The sequence below is a fragment of the Pseudochaenichthys georgianus genome, unplaced genomic scaffold, assembly GCF_902827115.2.
Source record: "Pseudochaenichthys georgianus unplaced genomic scaffold, fPseGeo1.2 scaffold_643_arrow_ctg1, whole genome shotgun sequence".
Lineage (NCBI taxonomy): Eukaryota > Metazoa > Chordata > Actinopteri > Perciformes > Channichthyidae > Pseudochaenichthys > Pseudochaenichthys georgianus.
The window spans coordinates 19,003-44,975 of record NW_027263199.1 but is presented as its reverse complement, the minus strand read 5'-3'; the positions used below and the strand labels follow the sequence as shown (position 1 = coordinate 44,975).

Here is a 25,973-nt window from a genome sequence, read left to right as displayed (position 1 = left end):
AGTTCAAACAGTAACAACGGACTACTTTTCTTAGCGGATGCATGTCAATTTAAATCAATACATAAAACCATTTTTTAAATCAATACAATATTTTTCTAAATCCATAAAAGCATTTCAATTATTATTGGGAGTCATGTCGTTACTTTGTTGAGAATGTGGCCATGTGTAATACGCGGGATAATGTCCACATTGCACATTGCATAATGTGCCTTCATGCCGATCTAGATCCCTCCGCAAAAACAAAACAACAAAAACGGCTTATAATAATTCTCATTAAAACTACCATTAAGAAAGGTTGATATCACTAACACCAGACAAATACTGATGTCAAAGCTTCTTTTGCAACCAATCTAGTAACTACTAGAGCTAGATATATGATACTTGGATTCTTATATGCATTTAATTGGCTTCAGATTACCTGAAAGTTAAGGCTCATGAAACCAACTTGATATTACAACGCTAGTTAGCATTAGCTTCACTTTACTGTGCGTTGGTTTTACTAACTTAATAACACATTTACTCACAATGCAAGAATAACACAACTTAAGTATCACTGTGTCCTTCTTCAAACCATAATTTAAAACAGCTGAGACGATATCTCACCTGGTTTTGTAGAGTTTGTGTGATGGGTAAATTCATGACATTGTTAACGATCTCTCCACTGGGATGCACGCAGTAAACGATGATGCAGGCCACAGGAGCCCAGGTGGATTCTGGGAACAGGACTACAACACCAGAGCTTTTCCCAGCAGAAACCACCTGACCTCTGGACATCACCTTTGAACACAGAAGGTAGACGTCAGAACCGCCATTATCTTATCTATTTTCAAATCAAAACTGCATTCATTGATTTTTTTAGGCCACTAGGGGGCAGAAAAACACCAAGGTTTATTGTCAAGGAGCTGTACACACTATGCATATTCTTTGGTGTATAACGGTGCATTAAGACACGATTAGAAGCAAAATAATAAAACTATTTTAAAAACAAGTATGAAATAAATAGATAAACTTCAGAAGAACTATAAATATTAATTAAATGAGTGTTTTTAACATTGTACTTACAATGTAGTGAACCTCAGACATTGGAAAGTTGCTGTCAACGTGAAGCTCCAAGGGGGAACCAACCTGAGGAAGAGGAATATGTTTATATGATATATTGAATGATTTTTAGGTACACAAGTATTTACATTATGTTACCAGACGTTTCATATTTACCTTGTGGAGGTTCAGGTGTTTTAATCTGCAGGTAGGAGTGACTGGGCGATTTGTAGATGCTGTACAGCTGTAGAGTGGAACGGCTGTCCTCAAAATACGCCTGAAAACAAACACATTCTCAATCCCAACTCGTACTATAGGGACGTTATGTCAGGATCCCTTGGCGTCACAATCAAACGCAGTGGGGGGCCCGTTAGCGTCGATTTTCACCTATCAGGGCGTCCCATTGACTTGCATAGAGCTCCATGACTGTTGGTAATAGACGAGTTGGGATCGCGGAGAAATGCTCTCCGCGATCCATTCTCACAGCGTTTATCAACCTTTTTCTTTCTCAACATCAAGCCACACTTATTGTTTTTACTTCTTTATTTTAATTGAATAATGTCGGACTTTTGTTGCCGTCAGTTAAGGGGAGAGTAGGGGCTCAGGAAACTGACATCTGTATTGCTTCCTCGTTTTTTCCTTCTACTGTAATGTTGTATTCTTTTCTAAAACACACACTGTTATTTACTCAACAATAACACACAATTATCCTTGTGTTCATTTATTTGTTTGATTGTATAATATCTGACTTTTGAAGTCCGTCAGGACTGAGGTTAAATCAGCCGTGTGAAGCATGTTTGGTTGACCTTCATATTGCTAACAGGAAGCAAAGGATTGGAAGAAAATGAAGCCTCAAAAGGTTGATCCAAATCTTTTTTTTTTAATCGACCTTAATTGGCTCCATAAATCTATTAAAAAACGTTTTTGTTAAGCTTCTATGCTTAATCTGTCACATACTTATATATAATACCTTGCTTTATATCTTGTTATTGTTGATTTGTCAATTCTTGGCTTTTAATCTTTATTGTACAATGCCTTGTCTTTTTAAGCTGCTGCAACACAAACATTTCCCAAATTGGGATCAATGAAGTACTTCTTGTCTCCTCAGATGATACGCCACTCAATGTCAGTCAATAATTATTTTAGCATTTTTCATTTTAACCCAAAGATATTGAAGTGACTGTTATTTTCTATATATTGATTGTTGTGCTTTTATTTAGGTCTTGATGTGTGCATATGTAGAAATGTGTCTTTGATTGTATATATATGCATATTTTCATACATATTTTATACATATTTGTATTTTGTATTCGGGATTGTGGGAAACGGTATTTCGATCTCTCTGTCTGTACACACAAACTGAAAGATTGACGATAACGTTGCCTTAACGTTGCACGGGTTAGACTGAAGACAGTCTTTGTTAAAGGGCACGTTTTAAGGTGATAAAAACATCCTCTCACATCAATGGTGAGCGTTTCAGTGTCGTTCTTTATCTGGATGTTGAGGGGAATTAACCCGTCTGCTGGGACGGGGAACTCCATTTCTTCGAGCACCATCTTCTCTTCCTCCTTTATTCCATGAGATTCCGACGTGTTGGATCGACGAGGCTCCATCTCTTTATTCTCGTCTAACGACCAGCTCCATGGATTTCGCTTTCGCTGCATCACCGACACCTGGACGGTCTTTCTCTGATCCTCCCTTGACAGCGGCTCGTCGTTGTACGTGGAGATTTTCAGCTATAAAACAAAGACAACCTTTGAAAATATGCCTTTTGAACTGAATACATGTTGGGTACATCACATAATATGGAATTATACAAATGCTTTTGGTACTGAGAAATGAAAATAGGGGAAAGGTGAAGCTCATTATAGCGTCTTCTCTGAAAATACAAGTTTTCATAGATGTTATTTTGTAAGAAATCTATGTATATGAGCTCGGGTTTGAAAGTTTCAACATAAAAAAAATAAAATATTACAAACTAAATTAGGGAAATGGAGTTTATACAGTAAACTAATATTTAAAGTGTATTATTTTAAATAGATTTAAACTACGAAATTATTAGTTTTCCTCACCGTGACAGGGAGCATCAGAGAGGGCCGCAGTATTTTTGGATGGTCCTGAAACGAACTCTCATATCTGTACTGTGCCAACGACACGTTTGTCGAGCTGCTATACGTGAGGCCTGAAACAACAAGGAGACGCATCGTTAAAATCAGATTAATAAACAAAAGTTTCAAAAATAAAAGCTTATTTATTTAGTTGTAAGACAATCGAACACTGATTGTCTTTGAGCCTAAGAGCTTGAGGAACAATAAGACTAAACGGTTACTAAAAGATACATATTTATGGATTAACTTGAAACCCTGGGAGCCAACAATTTGGGGCGATTCCACGGGAACTCATTGGTTCCATCAGGAGATTGTATTCTGCTGTTTTAACAACATGTTGTAAATAAAGAATCCTTTATTCATCTATGAATCTGTTGGCCTAAAAGTAGAACGATATAAATATATTAGAAGATAAAACATAATGGAATCAACATTTCACAATAAAAGAGGACTTCACTTCAGTCTCCTCACTGTGAATTACATCTGCAGCTGTATCAGTATGTAGTGTCTCTACTTTAAAGAGTCCTCTCCTGCTGATGTTCAGGTGTATATCAGTATGTAGTGTCTCTACTTTAAAGAGTCCTCTCCTGCTGATGTTCAGGTGTATATCAGTATGTAGTGTCTCTACTTTAAAGAGTCCTCTCCTGCTGATGTTCAGGTGTATATCAGTATGTAGTGTCTCTACTTTAAAGAGTCCTCTCCTGCTGATGTTCAGGTGTATATCAGTGTGTAGTGTCTCTACTTTAAAGAGTCCTCTCCAGCTGATGTTCAGGTGTATATCAGTATGTAGTGTCTCTACTTTAAAGAGTCCTCTCCTGCTGATGTTCAGGTGTATATCAGTATGTAGTGTCTCTACTTTAAAGAGTCCTCTCCTGCTGATGTTCAGGTGTATATCAGTATGTGTGTGTCTCTACTTTAAAAAGTCCTCTCCTGCTGATGTTCAGGTGTATATCAGTGTGTAGTGTCTCTACTTTAAAGAGTCCTCTCCTGCTGATGTTCAGGTGTATATCAGTATGTCGTGTCTCTACTTTAAAGAGTCCTCTCCTGCTGATGTTCAGGTGTATATCAGTATGTCGTGTCTCTACTTCAAAGAGTCCTCTCCTGCTGATGTTCAGGTGTATATCAGTATGTAGTGTCTCTACTTTAAAGAGTCCTCTCCTGCTGATGTTCAGGTGTATATCAGTATGTAGTGTCTCTACTTTAAAGAGTCCTCTCCTGCTGATGTTCAGGCGTATATCAGTATGTAGTGTCTCTACTTTAAAGAGTCCTCTCCTGCTGATGTTCAGGTGTATATCAGTATGTAGTGTCTCTACTTTAAAGAGTCCTCTCCTGCTGATGTTCAGGTGTATATCAGTATGTAGTGTCTCTACTTTAAAGAGTCCTCTCCTGCTGATGTTCAGGTGTATATCAGTATGTAGTGTCTCTACTTTAAAGAGTCCTCGCCTGCTGATGTTCAGGTGTATATCAGTATGTAGTGTCTCTACTTTAAAGAGTCCTCTCCTGCTGATGTTCAGGTGTATATCAGTATGTATATAACTGATTACCTGTGAGGTGTTCAGTGACGTGAACAACGATTTCTAAACCCTCCTCCTCCATGTTCCCCTCGTAGAACATCTCTGACTGTCGCTTGCTCCTCGGACGGTAGCTGTGGTCGGGAACATCGAACAGGAAGTCCGCCTCCCCGTCAATCTGAAACAAAGCAGCAGTGAGGCCATTTTCACTTTATATCAAATTAATTAAACTGATATTGTAATTATAATTTTTTTATTTCATTTGAAAAACATGTCTTTATTATTTTTATTATTCCCTTTTAATATGGTAACTAAAATGTCCAATGTTATACTTTTTGTTTCTCATTTTATTTATTTTTAATACATTTATTATTAGTTTTTCTTGATATAAAAAATAAAGGGTTTTAGATTTAAGGCATGACATATGGCATGTTTTTTAAAATATTATTACTGTATGTAAAAACAGTTTCTTAACTCATATCTATTTATACTAATATCATATATTTTTGCTTGAATAACCCATAACTATCTTGATCTTAGATATGGTTTGTTTAAATCAGATTATAATGAATATTTCTCTCGGATGTTAAAACGACGCACCTCTTCTCCTTCTTCGGTATAAGCCTCTTCAAAACCGTGGAACTTATGAATAAACGTTATATTCATGCGTCCCTGAACGGGCTTTCCATACACGTACCTGAGGGTGGAAACACACACAAGTACAATGTTGAGGTTCTTGTACTTCTACTCCACTACCGTTCAGAGGTAAATGGTGTCGCTACCCTGCAGTCTACAAAGTCTTTCAAACTAGCGGCACCTTCACCAGCTTTGAGAACACTTTCATGATCAATCATTATAAAACATATATATATATTATTCTGAAATGGACCAATCTGCACAATGACTACTTTCACTGTCTTTCACTATATTTAGATGAGAATACTTTCTACTTTCACTTGAGGAACATTTTGAATGCAGGACTTTTACTGTAACAGAGTATTCCTACACTCTGGTACTTCTACTTTTACTCAAGTACAAGGTCTGAGTACTTCTACTTTCACACAAGTACAAGACCTGAGTACTTCTACTTTTACTCAAGAACAAGATCTGAGTACTTCTACTTTTACTCAAGACCAAGATCTGAGTACTTCTACTTTTACTCAAGAACAAGATCTGAGTACTTGTACTTTTACTCAAGCAAGATCTGAGTACTTCTACTTTTACTCAAGTAAAAGATCTGAGTACATCTACTTTAACTAAAGTTAACAATCTGAGTACTTCTACTTTTACTAAAGTACAAGATCTGAGTACTTCTACTTTCACTCAAGTACAAGACCTGAGTACTTCTACTTTTACTCAAGTACAATATCTGAGTACTTCTACTTTTACTCAAGACCAAGATCTGAGTACTTCTACTTTTACTCAAGACCAAGATCTGAGTACTTCTACTTTTACTGAAGACCAAGATCTGAGTACTTCTACTTTTACTCAAGAACAAGATCTGAGTACTTGTACTTTTACTCAAGCAAGATCTGCGTACTTGTACTTTTACTCAAGTACAAGACCTGAGTACTTCTACTTTTACTCAAGTACACGATCTGAGTACTTCTACTTTTACTCAAGTACACGATCTGAGTACTTCTACTTTTACTCAAGTACACGATCTGAGTACTTCTACTTTTACTCAAGTACAAGACCTGAGTACTTCTACTTTTACTCAAGTACACGATCTGAGTACTTCTACTTTTACTCAAGTACACGATCTGAGTACTTCTCCCACCTCTGTGTAAATATTAAATATTAAAACGTCCTCACTTTGCTGTGACGGAGCCTCGCAGGGTTTCTCCACGCAGGATAACACTCGGAGCGTTTGTCACCACCTCGAACTTCGGCAGATCTGCAAGAAGACACACAACAGATAAATAAACATGAAAACAAATATTTCATCAAGAATTCAGTGTAGAAATATATACAGACGGGGAAGATAGACGAACTAACATCTCTGTTAGCCGCCTTTGCTTTCTCACTGTCTCCGTCCCCACCAACTCATAAAGCTGGCAGTGTCCTTGATCTCATATTCTCAAGGAACTGCACTAATTCTAACCTCTCTGTGAACCCGCTCCACACCTCCGATCACTTCTTCATTTCATTCTCTCTACCCCTTTCCAAACATAACAAACTAATCTCTTCTCATCCTGCACCTGTCCGCCGTAACCTTCGTTCCCTCTCCCCCTCTACCTTTGCCTCCTCGGTGCTCTCAGCCCTCCCTTCCTCTGACTCGTTCCAACTCCTGCCTCCAAACTCTGCTGCAGAAACTCTCCTCTCTACTCTCTCATCCTCTCTGGACTCTCTCTGTCCTCTCACATCTCGGCAGGCTCGTCAGTCCCCTCCTGCTCCCTGGCTAAATGACGCACTGCGTGCTAATAGAACCGTCCTTAGGGCAGCAGAGCGGAAATGGTGGAAATCCAAACACTGCGACGACCTCCTAACCCATCAGGCTCTCCTCTCCTCTTTCTCTGCTTCCATCTCTCAGGCAAAAAGCACTTTCTTTCAAGACAAGATCCAATCTTCCTATTCCAATCCCAATCAACTATTTTCCATCTTCTCCTCCCTCTTGGACCCCCCCAAAGCCCCTTCCCCCTCCTCCCTCTTGGACCCCCCCAAAGCCCCTTCCCCCTCCTCCCTCTTGGACCCCCCCAAAGCCCCTTCCCCCTCCTCCCTTCTGTCAAGCGACTTTGTTAACTACTTTGAAAAAAAGGTTGATGATATTCGCTCTTCTTCTTCTGACTCACCCCTACTCACCGCTGGGTCTCCAGACCCTCCTTCCACCCACACACTAACCTCCTTTTCCCCTCTCTCTCTCCAGGTGAGGTTCTTACCCTCATTACCTCTGCCCGCCCTACCACCTGTCCTCTGGACCCTATCCCTTCAAACCTCCTTCAGACTATCGCTCCTGATATTCTACCGTTTCTCACCCACTTCATCAACACTTCTCTAACTTCTGGTCACTTTCCACACACTCTCAAGGAGGCAAGAGTAAACCCTCTCCTGAAGAAACCCACTCTCAACCCGTCTGATGTTATAAACTACAGGCCTGTCTCTCTCCTCCCGTTCCTGTCTAAAACACTTGAACGTGCTGTCTTTAAACAACTCTCCTGCTCTCTCCATCAGAACAACCTTCTGGATCCGCACCAGTCTGGTTTCAAGGCAGGTCACTCCACAGAAACTGCTCTCATTGCTGTCACTGAGGAACTGCACACTGCTAAAGCAGCCTCCCTCTCCTCTGTCCTCATCCTGTTGGACCTGTCTGCTGCATTCGACACGGTGAACCATCAGATCCTCCTTCGCACTCTCCAAGAACTTGGAGTTTCAGGCTCTGCACTTTCCCTCCTCACCTCATACCTCAAAGACCGCACCTACAGGGTAACTTGGAGAGGGTCCGAGTCCGACCCTTGTCAATTAACTACAGGGGTCCCTCAGGGCTCTGTTCTTGGTCCCCTCCTCTTCTCCCTGTACACAAACTCGCTCGGATCTGTCATTAGCCCGCATGGTTTTTCATACCACTGCTACGCTGACGACACCCAACTAATTCTGTCCTTTCCCCGCTCAGAGACCCAGGTCGTCGCACGCATCTCTGCTCGTCTAGCTGACACCTCTCAGTGGATGTCTGATCATCACCTCAAGCTCAACCTTGACAAGACTGAAGTGCTTTTCCTTCCGGGAAAAGATTGTCCCACTCTTGACCTGACCATCAACATCGGCCCCTCCGTTGTTTCCCCGACTCAGACTGCAAGGACTCTGGGTGTGACCCTAGATAACAACCTGTCCTTCACTGCAAACAGCTGCTCCAACCCGCTGCTGCAGATACACGCTCTACAGCATCAGGAGGACGCGTCCCCAGCTGACCCAGAAAGCCACGCAGGTTCTGGTCCAGGCTCTCGTCACCTCACGCCTAGACTACTGCAGCTCCCTCCTGGCTGGTCTGCCTGCATGTGCCATCCGACCTCTGCAGCTCATCCAGAATGCAGCGGCTCATCTGGTCTTCAAGCCTTCCTAAATGCTCCCACACCACTCCGCTCCTCCGCTCCCTCCACTGGCTTCCGGTAACTGCTAGAATCCACTTCAAGACACTGGTACTTGCGTACCATGCTGCGAATGGATCTGGCCCTTCCTACATCCAGGACATGGTTAAACCGTGCACCCCAGCACGTGCACTCCGCTCTGCATCAGCCAAGACGGACTCGCTGCACCCTCGCTGCGAGGGGGACCCAAGTTCCCATCAGCAGAAACACGTGGGTTTGCTATCCTGGCTCCAAGATGGTGGAATGAGCTCCCATTGACATCAGGACAGCAGAAAGCTCACACACCTTCCAGACTGAGACTCATCTCTCTCGACTCCACCTCGAGGATAGAACTGCTAACAAAGCACTTATATACTAACAAAGGACTGGCTCCTCTATAGCCAGCTGAGCAGCACTTGAAATACTTGGCTCTATGAAACCTGATGTACTTTATGATTCTGTTTTCTTCAAGGTTGTGTCTTCCTGGTCGAATGTACTTATTGTAAGTCGCTTTGGATAAAAGCGTCAGCTAAATGCAATGTAATGTAATATAGAAAGTGTACGTACCGTAATATGACACATGGAAACACTTCTCACTTGAGACCCTCTGTAAACACACAGACGATAAACATGTGTTATTAAGGTCGCATTATGAACACTGCATATTTTGAAATATACATTTTTACACATATGTACAGTATATGTGTAAATATGTATGTTGCAATGCATTATATTTCTGGTGAATATTGGTCTGTATTATTATCTTTTTCTTCATCTACTAAAATAGCATTTAATTTTTATAAAAAAATGTATTTATTAGTTATTTTCTTTACCTTAAAAAATGCTGAATTTGTTTATAAAATTCCCTGTTTTTTTATGTTCAATTAAACTTTAGATTTTATGTATTTGTTCATTTCTGCTCCTTGAAAAAAACTGCTTTCAGATTTCTTTAAAAATCATTTTCTTGTTTATATCAATGCCTAACAAAAACTGCTCCCAAATGATTTGTATTCATTTATTTGTTTACCTAACAAAAAAGTATACTGTTTATTTATATATCATTACCTAAAAAACTGCTTTCAGTTTCTTACTTAAAGGGGACCTATCATGCAAAATACACTTTTTGATGTCTTCTCTCCATCAACATGTGTCCCGGTGTGTCGGGGAACTCACGCAGCGTCAGGAAATATAACCCTCTCTTTTCCTCCGTACCCAAATCTCTAAAAACGGGGAACAACGGAGCTGATCCAGATTTGCGTCCGATATGACGTAACAACAAATGTGGACCCACGGGCCAATCAGAAACGTTGCTATCAGAAACAACGCCCGACTGTTTTGGACGTAATGTGGTCGGTGTTTACGTTAGCATCGCTAACACTCAGAGCTAACCTCTACTGGAGAGCATGTGTGTGAAGAAGCAGGAAGTAGAAAGGAACTCAGCTCGTGGTGTAACCGGCAAGAGAGAAAGCCTTTGAGCTCCAGACTGTTTCAGAGCCTTGATAATCCATGATATGGCGTTTCATCACGGCAGCATTTAGTTTAGACGGTAGCTGCCGGGTCCCCATGAGCTCAGACCCCTCCTCTTTAAAGCTTTATCCCCAAATCAGCACGTTTGAAACAGGAAGTGAAACAGAGGGACATGAGGCGTGGCTAGAATGATCTGTTTGGTGTTTTGAGTAAAACACTTCATCGACATGTTTTTTGATATATTTGTACTTCTGAAACCTCTGCTGTTGCCTAAAGATAGCATGATAGGTGACCTTTAAATCCATTTATTCTGTCTTTTTCTACACCTAAAAATAAACTGCTCTCAGATTTTAATTTGTTAATTTTGTTTGTTTATATAATTATTACCTAAAAAACTGCTTTAAGATTTTTCTTTAAATCCATGTATTCTGTCTTTTTCTACGTCCAGATACACTGCAACCTAAAACTCGCCCTCTTTGATGAACCAGCCTCACGTTGACGGTGACAATTATGTACTGTTTCCAAATGTTTTTTATTCATGTATTTGTTCATTTATACACCAAAAAAAAACAACAGCTTTCACATTTAAATTAGTTAATTTAGTTTTTTTTATATCATTACCTATAAAACTGCCTGAAGATTTTATTTTAAATCCATTTCTTGGTTTTTTTCTACAGCTAAAAAACCCCAGATTTAAACCAGACTCACGTTGATGGTGGCGACGATGCACCATTGCCCCAGAGGAGGGTTTTCAGAGAGCTGGAACTCTGTGGACACGACCCCGAGGACCCCCTCCACGTCCAGCCACTGACGGAGCAGATTCCCCCGGGGGTCCTGGAGCAACAAGGGAACAGAGAAATGAAATCAAGATTTAAAACTGAGAACAGAAAACCATTTCAGTTCAGCTTTTTACATTTTAAAGTTAGTGTCTTTGCTCCTTCTGACTACGACCAGGAGAGGTGCATTCAATCAGAGGAAGACTGAATGTACCGGCTCTGTTTATCACATCTGGTGTTGGTATATCTATGGGGAGGTCGACTCTGCAGGACAAAAATAGGATAAGAACATTTCAAATAAAGTTTTATATTATTTTCTTCCCTTTTAAAAACACAACACCTGCTGCTGAACAAATATCGACATTTTCATATTTGCACATTTCTACTTTATTTGACTTTAAGTGAGTAGTGAGCAAGTCCTCACGTTGATGGTGATGTTCAGTGGTCTCTGGAGGGGCTTCCCGTCAGGCAGCACTGAGACGGCTCTGATCTTCACCACCTGTCCCGGCAGGTAGCTGCTCCTGTCCGTCTGGAGGAAGGTGGAGGAGCCTTTGGGGTTGAAGTGCAGCTGAGAGGAGTTGGAGAAAACCTCCTCGCCGCCCCGGTGACCTTTGACCTCCAGCTGGTACGTGCTCCAGTAACTGGACTCGCTCTCTGGGATCTGCAGGAGAGGAAACATCAAAACTAGCTTTGAGAACACTTTCATGATCAATCATTATAAAACATATCATATATATTATTCTAAAATGGACCAATCTGCACAACGACTACTTTTACTGTCTTTCACTATATTTTGATGAGAATACTTTTCTACTTTCACTTGAGGAACATTTTGAATGCAGGACTTTTACTGTAAGTATTCCTACACTCTGGTACTTCTACTTTTACTCAAGTACAAGATCTGGGTACTTCTACTTTTACTCAAGAACAAGACCTGAGTACTTCTACTTTTACTCAAGAACAAGATCTGAGTACTTCTACTTTTACTCAAGTACAAGATCTGAGTACTTCTACTTTTACTCAAGTACAAGACCTGAGTACTTCTACTTTTACTAAAGATCTGAGTACTTCTACTTTTACTCAAGTACAAGATCAGAGTACTTCTACTTTTACTCAAGTACAAGATCAGAGTACTTCTACTTTTACTCAAGTACAAGATCTGAGTACTTCTACTTTTACTCAAGTACAAGATCTGAGTACTTCTACTTTTACTCAAGATCTGAGTACTTCTACTTTTACTCAAGAACAAGATTTGAGTACTTCTACTTTTACTCAAGATCTGAGTACTTCTACTTTTACTCATGTACAATATCTGAGTACTTCTACTTTTACTCAAGTACAAGACCTGAGTACTTCTACTTTTACTCAAGATCTGAGTACTTCTACTTTTACTCAAGTACAAGATCTGAGTACTTCTACTTTTACTCAAGTGCAAGATCTGAGTATTTAATAATAAGAAATATCCCCAAATGTTTTCATCTTTTAATCCTTATTTTATTTCTAAAATGGAGCAACTGTTACGAATTTAAAATGTACCCCAGGATGAATAATTATTTAACCATTTGTTTGTATTATTATGATTTCATTTCATTTATATAATAATACAAACAAAATGGTTACCAAAAATAATACCCCACGGTGTTAATAAAGTATTTAAAAAACAACGTGTCATACTTACAGGTGGCAGAGTCAGCAGCTGGGTCGACCCTGTAAACCAGAATGTAAAGCACATTTATTTAATTAATTACACTTACAAATTAAACCTTGTTTTTAGATTCCTTTATTGTCCCTACTCAGAGTACAGCGACGATCCAAGCATTCCCAATGGTGCACTCACACAGAACAGACACAACAAGTATCATTACGTTTTTATAATTGTCTAATGTTAATGATTTAAAAAGGGTCTGACCTCCAGAGACGATGGTGGAGTTTGAGCTGAGGATGAGGTCTTTGTAGCGGATGAGAGCGGACACGTTGACGGAGGAGGAGCGGGTCAGCAGGGAGACGGAGAGCGTGGTCGCGACCCCGGGGCGGAGAGAGCGGGGGACCAACAGCAGGTAGGAGGGGTCCGGGGCCTCCGGGCTGAGGGACGTACTATTTCACTTTATTCATTTTCATACATCAACACAGGCTCACTATTTGGCAAGCGGACTAAGCCTTTTATTGGCTACGTAGCGAGAATCAACTCAGTGAGCAACAGATACCAAGGATGCTGGTTGATGAAGTACACAAAGTAAGCTAGGTAGCCAATAACGGAGCGTCCACACTACAGCTTCAAAAAAAGCGACTTAGCAGTACACTTAGCAGTACAACCCCGGCTTAGTTACGACTTAGCAGTACAGATACATGTGGGCTCACTATGTGGCAAGCAGCCGGTCACAGTTGCCCTGTTTATCTCATGTCTTATACAAGCTAAGGATTCATAAAGTGTTCACAACCTAATTAATAAGTGAATTACAAACTATTCGTAAACCCTTTGTAAGCGTAGTCTTATTGTAAAGTGCTGCCGTAAACAATTTTTTATTTATTGTGATCATGAACAGTCATCTGAGGATTATCCAGAGGAACGAGTACACAGCATTTTACAATTCTTTAAGGTTAATAATGTAAAAAAAAATGATTATATTTAATTTATATAGCACTTAAAGGTGGGGTAGGTCATTTTGGAGAAAGCAGCTCGAGTGCGCTAGAATTTGAAAATACTAAAAAATCTGCCACTTCCTCTCAGAGCCCCTCCCCCAACACACGAACGCGCACATGACCAATGAGGGCACGAGGTCAGTTTGAGCCCAGATGGAAGGCTGACAGGCAGGTAGGCCATCCAGTTACTTTAGCCGGCTCAGATGATTGGTCGAGCTTTTCACAGAACCACGGCTTCCACAGATGAAATGTTATTATGGATTTTTCGTCAAAGCACTTAATGTATTCATTGCTATCGGGATGTTAAGAGCATTCCATGGAATACAACAACAAGTGTATCTCGAGCCGGTTTCTAACTTACCCCACCTTTAAGGACAATTCATACGAGCGTAAAACTAACACACATACAGGAATGACAAAAACACAATATGCAATTAACCTACTTTAGAGAAAACCTCATCACGGAATAAATCCTCAATCCCTCGTCTGAAGATATGGACAGTCGACTAAAGCGCATATGGTTTTTTCCAGCTAATTAGAACACATGTCATTTTATTTAATTAAGTTAAATTGCGTGTGTGTGTGTGTGTGTGTGTGTGTGTGTGTGTGTGTGTGTGTGTGTGTGTGTGTGTGTGTGTGTGTGTGTGTGTGTGTGTGTGTGTGTGTGTGTGTGTGTGTGTGTGTGTGTGTGTGTGTGTGTGTGTGTGTGTGTGTGTGTGTGTGTGTGTGTGTGTGTGTGTGTGTGTGTGTGTGTGTGTGTGTGTGTGTGTGTGTTTACCTGTGTGTTGTGTTAGCGGCTGCGGTGAAGCAGATTAAGCCGAAGAATCCCCACACCTGGAGAAGATCCATTTGCAAGAAGAGCAAAACTCTCTAAAGTGATTCAGACAGAAGGAGACAGGTGTAGTCTTTATACCTGAACACTGACTCCTCCTCCTCCTCCTCCTCCTCCTCCTCCTCCTCCTCCTCCTCCTCCTCCTCCTCCTCCTCCTCCTCCTCCTCCTCCTCCTCCTCCTCCCTGATTTCCCCCAGGGATTCTTCATTCAGTAACTGGGTGTTTCCACTCTGAGGAGCAAGAACATACCTGTGATATCAGATATCATATTTATGGTGGAAGGAGTATTCGGAGCAACTGATGATTTATTCGCTCCAACACATTGTACGTGATATAGGCTAAGGGGCGGGACATCTTAAGCTGTTGACCAATCAGAACAGAGCCGATCAGCTAACCAATCAGAGCAGACTGGGCTCTGGTTTCAGACAGAGGGTGAAAAGTGGTGCTAAAAATACTAAATACTGATATACACCTGAACATCAGCAGGAGAGGACTCTTTAAAGTAGAGACACTACATACTGATATACACCTGAACATCAGCTGGAGAGGACTCTTTAAAGTAGAGACACTACATACTGATATACACCTGAACATCAGCAGGAGAGGACTCTTTAAAGTAGAGACACTACATACTGATATACACCTGAACATCAGCGGGAGAGGACTCTTTAAAGTACAGTAGAGACACTACATACTGATATACACCTGAACATCAGAAGGAGAGGACTCTTTAAAGTAGAGACACTACATACTGATATACACCTGAACATCAGCAGGAGAGGACTCTTTAAAGTAGAGACACTACCTACTGATATACACCTGAACATCAGCAGGAGAGGACTCTTTAAAGTAGAGACACTACATACTGATATACACCTGAACATCAGCAGGAGAGGACTCTTTAAAGTAGAGACACTACGTACTGATATACACCTGAACATCAGCAGGAGAGGACTCTTTAAAGTAGAGACACTACATACTGATATACACCTGAACATCAGCAGGAGAGGACTCTTTAAAGTAGAGACTACTACATACTGATATACACCTGAACATCAGCAGGAGAGGACTCTTTAAAGTAAGTAGAGACACTACATACTGATATACACCTGAACATCAGCAGGAGAGGACTCTTTAAAGTAGAGACACTACATACTGATATACACCTGAACATCAGCAGGAGAGGACTCTTTAAAGTAGAGACACTACATACTGATATACACCTGAACATCAGCAGGAGAGGACTCTTAAAGTAGAGCCACTACATACTGATATACACCTGAACATCAGCAGGAGAGGACTCTTTAAAGTAGAGACACTACATACTGATATACACCTGAACATCAACAGGAGAGGACTCTTTAAAGTAGAGACACTACATACTGATATACACCTGAACATCAGCAGGAGAGGACTCTTTAAAGTAGAGACACTACATACTGATATACACCTGAACATCAGCAGGAGAGGACTCTTTAAAGTAGAGACACTACATACTGATATACACCTGAACATCAGCGGGAGAGGACTCTTTAAAGTACAGTAGAGACACTACATACTGATATACACCTGAACATCAGCAGGAGAGGACTCTTTAAAGTAGAGACACTACATACTGATATACACCTGAACATCAGCAGGAGAGGACTCTTTAAAGTAGAGACACTACATACTGATATACACCTGAACATCAGCAGGAGAGGACTCTTTAAAGTAGAGCCACTACATACTGATATACACCTGAACATCAACAGGAGAGGACTCTTTAAAGTAGAGACACTACATACTGATATACACCTGAACATCAGCAGGAGAGGACTCTTTAAAGTAGAGCCACTACATACTGATATACACCTGAACATCATCAGGAGAGGACTCTTTAAAGTAGAGACACTACATACTGATATACACCTGAACATCAGCAGGAGAGGACTCTTTAAAGTAGAGTAACTACATACTGATATACACCTGGACATCAGCAGGAGAGGACTCTTTAAAGTAGAGACACTACATACTGATATACACCTGAACATCAGCAGGAGAGGACTCTTTAAAGTAGAGACACTACATACTGATATACACCTGAACATCAGCAGGAGAGGACTCTTTAAAGTAGAGACACTACATACTGATATACACCTGAACATCAACAGGAGAGGACTCTTTAAAGTAGAGTAACTACATACTGATTGATAATGTCTGTGGGTCAGTCTGAAAGGAAATGTTCCCAGAGGATCACAAACACACTGTTGTGTTTCGTCTGATATTAGAGTTTGTTCCCCAGGGGAAGTTTGGTCATCCTCTGACGTTTCCTTCAGTGCCAACGTGACTTTAGTATTTGTAGTTTTTTGGGGAAATATCTGAAAAAGAATTGAACATTTCGTCATAAAATGTCGCTCTATGCATTCATGTCCACCTCAGAATGAAAAGTGAAACCATAAATGATCCCTTGAATATGTTTCCTAGCACCATAGTTATTCACGAAAATCCATATATATTTAAAAATACACCTTTTTCTGACTTTTATTTGTTATTTGTTCTGATTCATATTCAGGAAATATAATATAATATAATAATGTATAATAATGTATATGTTAATGTGGGTACACTGATCCTTAAATGTCTGGCTGATCAGGTTATGCTTGTTTCTATTACTCGATGTATTGGATCGTTTTCAAACATGCTAGGATTACGTTGTTGTTCACTGATTTCAAAGGAATACAATAATAAAGGTTACATAAGGATTTAGAGTTAGGCTGCTTTCTCTCTGTGTGGAACATGTGGGTACAGTTCCTCATTTCAACAGCAGATGGCGATAACTATCCACTGATTTCAAACTATAATGAGAAAGTAGAAGTACGCAGGTCTTGTACTTGAGTAAAAGTAGAAGTACTCAGATCTTGAGTAAAAGTAGAAGTACTCAGATCTTGTACTTGAGTAAAGGTAGAAGTACTCAGATCTTGTACTTGAGTAAAAGTAGAAGTACTCTGGTCTTGTACTTGAGTAAAAGTAGAAGTACTCAGATCTTGTACTTGAGTAAAAGTAGAAGTACTCAGATCTTGTACTTGAGTAAAAGTAGAAGTACTCAGATCTTGTACTTGAGTAAAAGTAGAAGTACTCAGATCTTGTACTTGAGTAAAAGTAGAAGTACTCAGATCTTGTACTTGAGTAAAAGTAGAAGTACTCTAGATCTGTACTTGAGTAAAAGTAGAAGTACTCAGATCTAGTACTGGAGTAAAAGTAGAAGTACTCAGATCTTACTTGAGTAAAAGAAGAAGTACTCAGATCTTGTACTTGAGTAAAAGTAGAAGTACTCAGATCTTGTACTTGAGTAAAAGTAGAAGTACTCAGATCTTGTACTTGAGTAAAAGTAGAAGTACTCAGATCTTGTACTTGAGTAAAAGTAGAAGTACTCAGATCGTGTACTTGAGTAAAAGTAGAAGTACTCAGATCTTGAGTAAAAGTAGAAGTACTCAGATCTTGTACTTGAGTAAAAGTAGAAGTACTCAGATCTTGTACTTGAGTAAAAGTAGAAGTACTCAGATCTTGTACTTGAGTAAAAGTAGAAGTACTCAGATCGTGTACTTGAGTAAAAGTAGAAGTACTCAGATCTTGAGTAAAAGTAGAAGTACTCAGGTCTTGAGTAAAAGTAGAAGTACTCAGATCGTGTACTTGAGTAAAAGTAGAAGTACTCAGATCTTGAGTAAAAGTAGAAGTACTCAGATCGTGTACTTGAGTAAAAGTAGAAGTACTCAGATCTTGAGTAAAAGTAGAAGTACTCAGATCTTGTACTTGAGTAAAGGTAGAAGTACTCAGATCTTGTACTTGAGTAAAAGTAGAAGTACTCTGGTCTTGTACTTGAGTAAAAGTAGAAGTACTCAGATCTTGTACTTGAGTAAAAGTAGAAGTACTCAGATCAAAGGAATACAATAATAAAGGTTACATAAGGATTTAGAGTTAGACTGCTTTCTCTCTGTGTGGAACATGTGGGTACAGTTCCTCATTTCAACAGCAGATGGCGATAACTATCCACTGATTTCAAACTATAATGAGAAAGTAGAAGTACTCAGGTCTTGTACTTGAGTAAAAGTAGAAGTACTCAGATCGTGAGTAAAAGTAGAAGTACTCAGATCGTGTACTTGAGTAAAAGTAGAAGTACTCAGATCTTGTACTTGAGTAAAGTAGAAGTACTTAGATCTTGTACTTGAGTAAAGGTAGAAGTACTCAGATCTTGTACTTGAGTAAAAGTAGAAGTACTCTGGTCTTGTACTTGAGTAAAAGTAGAAGTACTCAGATCTTGTACTTGAGTAAAAGTAGAAGTACTCAGATCAAAGGAATACAATAATAAAGGTTACATAAGGATTTAGAGTTAGGCTGCTTTCTCTCTGTGTGGAACATGTGGGTACAGTTCCTCATTTCAACAGCAGATGGCGATAACTATCCACTGATTTCAAACTATAATGAGAAAGTAGAAGTACGCAGGTCTTGTACTTGAGTAAAAGTAGAAGTACTCAGATCTTGTACTTGAGTAAAAGTAGAAGTACTCAGATCTTGTACTTGAGTAAAAGTAGAAGTACTCAGATCAAAGGAATACAATAATAAAGGTTACATAAGGATTTAGAGTTAGGCTGCTTTCTCTCTGTGTGGAACATGTGGGTACAGTTCCTCATTTCAACAGCAGATGGCGATAACTATCCACTGATTTCAAACTATAATGAGAAAGTAGAAGTACTCAGGTCTTGAGTAAAAGTAGAAGTACTCAGATCGTGTACTTGAGTAAAAGTAGAAGTACTCAGATCTTGAGTAAAAGTAGAAGTACTCAGATCGTGTACTTGAGTAAAAGTAGAAGTACTCAGATCTTGAGTAAAAGTAGAAGTACTCAGATCTTGTACTTGAGTAAAGTAGAAGTACTTAGATCTTGTACTTGAGTAAAAGTAGAAGTACTCAGATCGTGTACTTGAGTAAAAGTAGAAGTACTCAGATCTTGAGTAAAAGTAGAAGTACTCAGATCTTGTACTTGAGTAAAATTAGAAGTACTCAGGTCTTGAGTAAAAGTAGAAGTACTCAGATCGTGTACTTGAGTAAAAGTAGAAGTACTCAGATCTTGAGTAAAAGTAGAAGTACTCAGATCGTGTACTTGAGTAAAAGTAGAAGTACTCAGATCTTGAGTAAAAGTAGAAGTACTCAGATCTTGTACTTGAGTAAAGTAGAAGTACTTAGATCTTGTACTTGAGTAAAAGTAGAAGTACTCAGATCTTGTACTTGAGTAAAAGTAGAAGTACTCAGATCGTGTACTTGAGTAAAAGTAGAAGTACTCAGATCTTGAGTAAAAGTAGAAGTACTCAGGTCTTGAGTAAAAGTAGAAGTACTCAGATCGTGTACTTGAGTAAAAGTAGAAGTACTCAGATCTTGAGTAAAAGTAGAAGTACTCAGATCGTGTACTTGAGTAAAAGTAGAAGTACTCAGATCTTGAGTAAAAGTAGAAGTACTCAGATCTTGTACTTGAGTAAAGGTAGAAGTACTCAGATCTTGTACTTGAGTAAAAGTAGAAGTACTCTGGTCTTGTACTTGAGTAAAAGTAGAAGTACTCAGATCTTGTACTTGAGTAAAAGTAGAAGTACTCAGATCAAAGGAATACAATAATAAAGGTTACATAAGGATTTAGAGTTAGACTGCTTTCTCTCTGTGTGGAACATGTGGGTACAGTTCCTCATTTCAACAGCAGATGGCGATAACTATCCACTGATTTCAAACTATAATGAGAAAGTAGAAGTACTCAGGTCTTGTACTTGAGTAAAAGTAGAAGTACTCAGATCGTGAGTAAAAGTAGAAGTACTCAGATCGTGTACTTGAGTAAAAGTAGAAGTACTCAGATCTTGTACTTGAGTAAAGTAGAAGTACTTAGATCTTGTACTTGAGTAAAGGTAGAAGTACTCAGATCTTGTACTTGAGTAAAAGTAGAAGTACTCTGGTCTTGTACTTGAGTAAAAGTAGAAGTACTCAGATCTTGTACTTGAGTAAAAGTAGAAGTACTCAGATCAAAGGAATACAATAATAAAGGTTACATAAGGATTTAGAGTTAGGCTGCTTTCTCTCTGTGTGGAACATGTGGGTACAGTTCCTCATTTCAACAGCAGATGGCGATAACTATCCACTGATTTCAAACTATAATGAGAAAGTAGAAGTACGCAGGTCTTGTACTTGAGTAAAAGTAGAAGTACTCAGATCTTGTACTTGAGTAAAAGTAGAAGTACTCAGATCTTGTACTTGAGTAAAAGTAGAAGTACTCAGATCGTGTACTTGAGTAAAAGTAGAAGTACTCAGGTCTTGAGTAAAAGTAGAAGTACTCAGATCGTGTACTTGAGTAAAAGTAGAAGTACTCAGATCTTGAGTAAAAGTAGAAGTACTCAGATCGTGTACTTGAGTAAAAGTAGAAGTACTCAGATCTTGAGTAAAAGTAGAAGTACTCAGATCTTGTACTTGAGTAAAGTAGAAGTACTTAGATCTTGTACTTGAGTAAAAGTAGAAGTACTCAGATCGTGTACTTGAGTAAAAGTAGAAGTACTCAGATCTTGAGTAAAAGTAGAAGTACTCAGATCTTGTACTTGAGTAAAATTAGAAGTACTCAGGTCTTGAGTAAAAGTAGAAGTACTCAGATCGTGTACTTGAGTAAAAGTAGAAGTACTCAGATCTTGAGTAAAAGTAGAAGTACTCAGATCGTGTACTTGAGTAAAAGTAGAAGTACTCAGATCTTGAGTAAAAGTAGAAGTACTCAGATCTTGTACTTGAGTAAAGTAGAAGTACTTAGATCTTGTACTTGAGTAAAAGTAGAAGTACTCAGATCTTGTACTTGAGTAAAAGTAGAAGTACTCAGATCGTGTACTTGAGTAAAAGTAGAAGTACTCAGATCTTGAGTAAAAGTAGAAGTACTCAGGTCTTGAGTAAAAGTAGAAGTACTCAGATCGTGTACTTGAGTAAAAGTAGAAGTACTCAGATCTTGAGTAAAGTAGAAGTACTCAGATCGTGTACTTGAGTAAAAGTAGAAGTACTCAGATCTTGAGTAAAAGTAGAAGTACTCAGATCTTGTACTTGAGTAAAGGTAGAAGTACTCAGATCTTGTACTTGAGTAAAAGTAGAAGTACTCTGGTCTTGTACTTGAGTAAAAGTAGAAGTACTCAGATCGTGAGTAAAAGTAGAAGTACTCAGATCGTGTACTTGAGTAAAAGTAGAAGTACTCAGATCTTGTACTTGAGTAAAGTAGAAGTACTTAGATCTTGTACTTGAGTAAAGGTAGAAGTACTCAGATCTTGTACTTGAGTAAAAGTAGAAGTACTCTGGTCTTGTACTTGAGTAAAAGTAGAAGTACTCAGATCTTGTACTTGAGTAAAAGTAGAAGTACTCAGATCTTGTACTTGAGTAAAAGTAGAAGTACTCAGATCTTGTACTTGAGTAAAAGTAGAAGTACCAGAGTGTAGGAATACTCTGTTACAGTAAAAGTCCTCATTCAAAGTGTTCCTCAAGTGAAAGTAGAAAAGTATTCTCATCAAAATATAGTGAAAGACAGTGAAAGTGGTCGTTGTGCAGATTGGTCCATTTCAGAATAATATATATGATATGTTTTATAATGATTGATCATGAAAGTGTTCTCAAAGCTGGAGGAGGTGCAGCTAGTCTGAAGTACTTTGTAGACTGCAGGGTAGCTGGTGAAGGAGCAGCTAGTCTGAAGTACTTTGTAGACTGCAGGGTAGCTGGTGAAGGTGCAGCTAGTCTGAAGTACTTTGTAGACTGCAGGGTAGCTGGTGAAGGTGCAGCTAGTCTGAAGTACTTTGTAGACTGCAGGGTAGCTGGTGGAGGTGCAGCTAGTCTGAAGTACTTTGTAGACTGCAGGGTAGCTGGTGAAGGTGCAGCTAGTCTGAAGTACTTTGTAGACTGCAGGGTAGCTGGTGGAGGTGCAGCTAGTCTGAAGTACTTTGTAGACTGCAGGGTAGCTGGTGGAGGTGCAGCTAGTCTGAAGTACTTTGTAGACTGCAGGGTAGCTGGTGAAGGTGCAGCTAGTCTGAAGTACTTTGTAGACTGCAGGGTAGCTGGTGGAGGTGCAGCTAGTCTGAAGTACTTTGTAGACTGCAGGGTAGCTGGTGGAGGTGCAGCTAGTCTGAAGTACTTTGTAGACTGCAGGGTAGCTGGTGGAGGTGCAGCTAGTCTGAAGTACTTTGTAGACTGCAGGGTAGCTGGTGGAGGTGCAGCTAGTCTGAAGTACTTTGTAGACTGCAGGGTAGCTGGTGAAGGAGCAGCTAGTCTGAAGTACTTTGTAGACTGCAGGGTAGCTGGTGGAGGTGCAGCTAGTCTGAAGTACTTTGTAGACTGCAGGGTAGCTGGTGGAGGTGCAGCTAGTCTGAAGTACTTTGTAGACTGCAGGGTAGCTGGTGAAGGTGCAGCTAGTCTGAAGTACTTTGTAGACTGCAGGGTAGCTGGTAAAGGTGCAGCTAGTCTGAAGTACTTTGTAGACTGCAGGGTAGCTGGTGAAGGTGCAGCTAGTCTGAAGTACTTTGTAGACTGCAGGGTAGCTGGTGGAGGTGCAGCTAGTCTGAAGTACTTTGTAGACTGCAGGGTAGCTGGTGGAGGTGCAGCTAGTCTGAAGTGGGCTCAGTCTTGGGGCCATTACTATTTATTCTGTATATTAACAATATATGTGAAGTATCAAAAATTATTAAAACCATTCTTTTTGCAGACGACACAAGTGTACTCTGCTGTGGGGGCGATTTAGAACAGCTGTTGGTCACGATGGAGAAGGAACTGAGCAGGATGAAGATCTGGTTTGACCAAAATAAATTAACATTGAATGCAAGCAAAACCAAACTCATTATATTTGGGAATCGATCGACCAATACAGAGAAGAAACTCACTATAAATGGCGTCCAATTAGAAAGAGTATCGGAAATAAAGTTCCTTGGAGTAATCATAGACAATAAATGAAGTTGGAAACCACATGTAAGCTATATCAAAGCCAAAATATCCAAATCAATAGCAATTCTGAATAAAGCCAAATACCTAATTAATCAAGCTTCTTTGTTTATGCTGCACTGCTCCTTCATACTTCATACATGATGTATTGTGTGGAAGTTTGGGGGAACACATATAAAACAAATACACATCCTATCTTCGTCCTGCAAAAAAGAGCCATACGAGTTATACATAAAACTACCTACAGAGAACCAACAAATAAATTGTTCATCAAACTAAAAACACTAAAACTACAAGACCTGGTTGACTATAAAACTATTCAAATTATGTTCAAAGCCGCAAATCAACAATTACCTCATAATACCCAGGGACTTTTCACTCAGAGAGAAAGCATGCACACGTTGAGAGGAAACTGCATTTTCAAAAAACCACCCGTACGAACAAATGCCAAACTTCATTGCATCTCATCAAAAGGTGTTAGTCTGTGGAATAACGGTAACGATGAAATATTGTACAAGTCTATCTGAAATGAAAGTATTATTTAGGAGTCAAATCATTCATGGTTCTGAACAGACCTGTGAAATCCCATTTGTTGTTATTTCTTGTAATTGTAAAAGTAATTTCTTTCTGATTGTTTTGTAAAAAAAAAAAAGAAAAGATTAACAAGACAAACATGTCGCTGATGACGATGACCTAATGTTTTATAAGAAACATATATGTTAGAGGGGGGAGGACCCGAAACGTGTTTTAAGCTTCTTCTTGCCCCTGTTGAACATGAACAGAGACTATCTGAACATTATTATTATTTTTTTTTATTTTTTTATTTTGGTACTTTGTTATAATTATTAATCTGAGTGAAAAGGAAAAAAAAGAAAAAAAGAAAGGAGAATATATATATATTATTGTTATATATTTGTTTTGTTTCTGACATGTTCAATAAATTGACTAACTAACTAACTAACTAAGTACTTGGTGGAGGTGCAGCTAGTCTGAAGTACTTTGTAGACTGCAGGGTAGCTGGTGAAGGTGCAGCTAGTCTGAAGTACTTTGTAGACTGCAGGGTAGCTGGTGGAGGTGCAGCTAGTCTGAAGTACTTTGTAGACTGCAGGGTAGCTGGTGAAGGTGCAGCTAGTCTGAAGTACTTTGTAGACTGCAGGGTAGCTGGTGAAGGTGCAGCTAGTCTGAAGTACTTTGTAGACTGCAGGGTAGCTGGTGGAGGTGCAGCTAGTCTGAAGTACTTTGTAGACTGCAGGGTAGCTGGTGGATTTACTCCAGGTGGAACTAAAGTCTGATTCAACACTTGATTAGATTTACCATCATTCATCCAGATCTGAGAAGTAACTAAAGGGATTAAATACATGTTGTGGAGGAAACATGCGTGTTTGTGAAGCTGACCGTTGAGCGGCCCGACCAAGCAAGGAGAAAGAGGCAGAGAATTCAAATATAACCCGATGTGGGCATTTATTACTCATAAACATGACACCGCCTCAATCTGCTGTTCACATGAGCACAGCCACCAGGATCTCACACACACTACCAGCCTCCACCTAACAGGAAACACAGAGCCTAAATACACACCCACTAATCAGCAATTAGACACAGGTGAGGGGGACAACACAGGGCACCAGGTGAACATAATCAGGAGTAACAGAAAGAACGGGAGGGGGAACACTTTTCAAAATAAAAGACATGTGCAATATACAAGGCCCGAAGCCGTTAGTCCACAGTGACAAAGTTACCTTTGTCACAGTGTTGTACCTTGTCCCTGTCGCCAGGTGGCGCTGCTCTCTTTCTGATCCCCTGTAAAGTAATCCTCTCTTCCTCTGGGGGGTGAAAGGACACAAGAGGCTTCTCAATACTCAAATTTCCCCTCCTCGACTCCTCGGTCCTCCGCTCGCATCTCCTGTGGGCGGGACTAAGTCTCGAGGAGGGGAGTCGAGGAGGGGAAATTTAAGAATTGAGAATCTTCTTGAGTCCCGCCCACAGGAGATGCGAGCGGAGGAGCCGAGGAGAGGAGCCGAGGAGAGAGGAGGGGAAGCAGCAGGCGGTTAGAGAAATGAGAACTCCTCTCCTCTGAGCAGTCATTTTAAAGAGACGTCCATTAATGATGACAGGAGGCAGCAGCCTCTGTCTGATGGACAGATGTGTTCATGATGACTTATATATCTACTTTGATTCATTCACAGTGCGAGACAATAACAGGCTACAGATGCGGACACACACACACACTGTGAAGTCAACTTGGAAAATCCTCACAGGAGATCAAGGGGTTAAAAAGTGGGGCTGATTGACAGCGTGGCAGCTGTCTGACGTCAGTCTCTAATGGCTAATCAGCGTCGCTGCAGCTTTAGAAGCACCTGAAAGAAGGCAGTAATCAAAGCTGGAGAGGGACGAGCTAAAGCGCGTGCGTCCAGCAGCAACGAACCAGCAGCAGAACCGTGGAAGCAGCAGCGCTGGTGCAGCCAGAACAAGCTGGAGAAGCGGCCGGTGAGAGACGAGCTGTGTGTTTAGTTCAGAGTCATACAACTTGCCGCTCGTGGCGCACACGTGCGTTCTAGTTCAGTGTCATGTGCTTGTTT

The 25,973-nt window shown here is 40.1% G+C and overlaps 1 protein-coding gene across 1 annotated transcript in view; it reads right to left on the bottom strand.

The window, feature by feature from the left end:
* cd109 (CD109 molecule) overlaps positions 1 to 25,973 on the bottom strand; it is a 51,651-nt gene that overhangs the window by 24,170 nt on the left and 1,508 nt on the right. The window contains exons 2-16 of the mRNA XM_071202627.1: positions 25,134 to 25,217; positions 14,515 to 14,663; positions 12,871 to 13,043; positions 12,640 to 12,668; positions 11,386 to 11,622; positions 10,894 to 11,019; positions 9,286 to 9,325; positions 6,473 to 6,554; positions 5,258 to 5,354; positions 4,691 to 4,835; positions 3,111 to 3,220; positions 2,499 to 2,774; positions 1,216 to 1,315; positions 1,063 to 1,127; positions 604 to 777 (exon numbers count right to left, since the gene is read on the bottom strand). Coding sequence (XP_071058728.1) covers positions 604 to 777; positions 1,063 to 1,127; positions 1,216 to 1,315; positions 2,499 to 2,774; positions 3,111 to 3,220; positions 4,691 to 4,835; positions 5,258 to 5,354; positions 6,473 to 6,554; positions 9,286 to 9,325; positions 10,894 to 11,019; positions 11,386 to 11,622; positions 12,640 to 12,668; positions 12,871 to 13,043; positions 14,515 to 14,663; positions 25,134 to 25,217 — 1,887 coding nt within the window. The remainder of the gene's footprint in view (positions 1 to 603; positions 778 to 1,062; positions 1,128 to 1,215; positions 1,316 to 2,498; positions 2,775 to 3,110; positions 3,221 to 4,690; positions 4,836 to 5,257; positions 5,355 to 6,472; positions 6,555 to 9,285; positions 9,326 to 10,893; positions 11,020 to 11,385; positions 11,623 to 12,639; positions 12,669 to 12,870; positions 13,044 to 14,514; positions 14,664 to 25,133; positions 25,218 to 25,973) is intronic.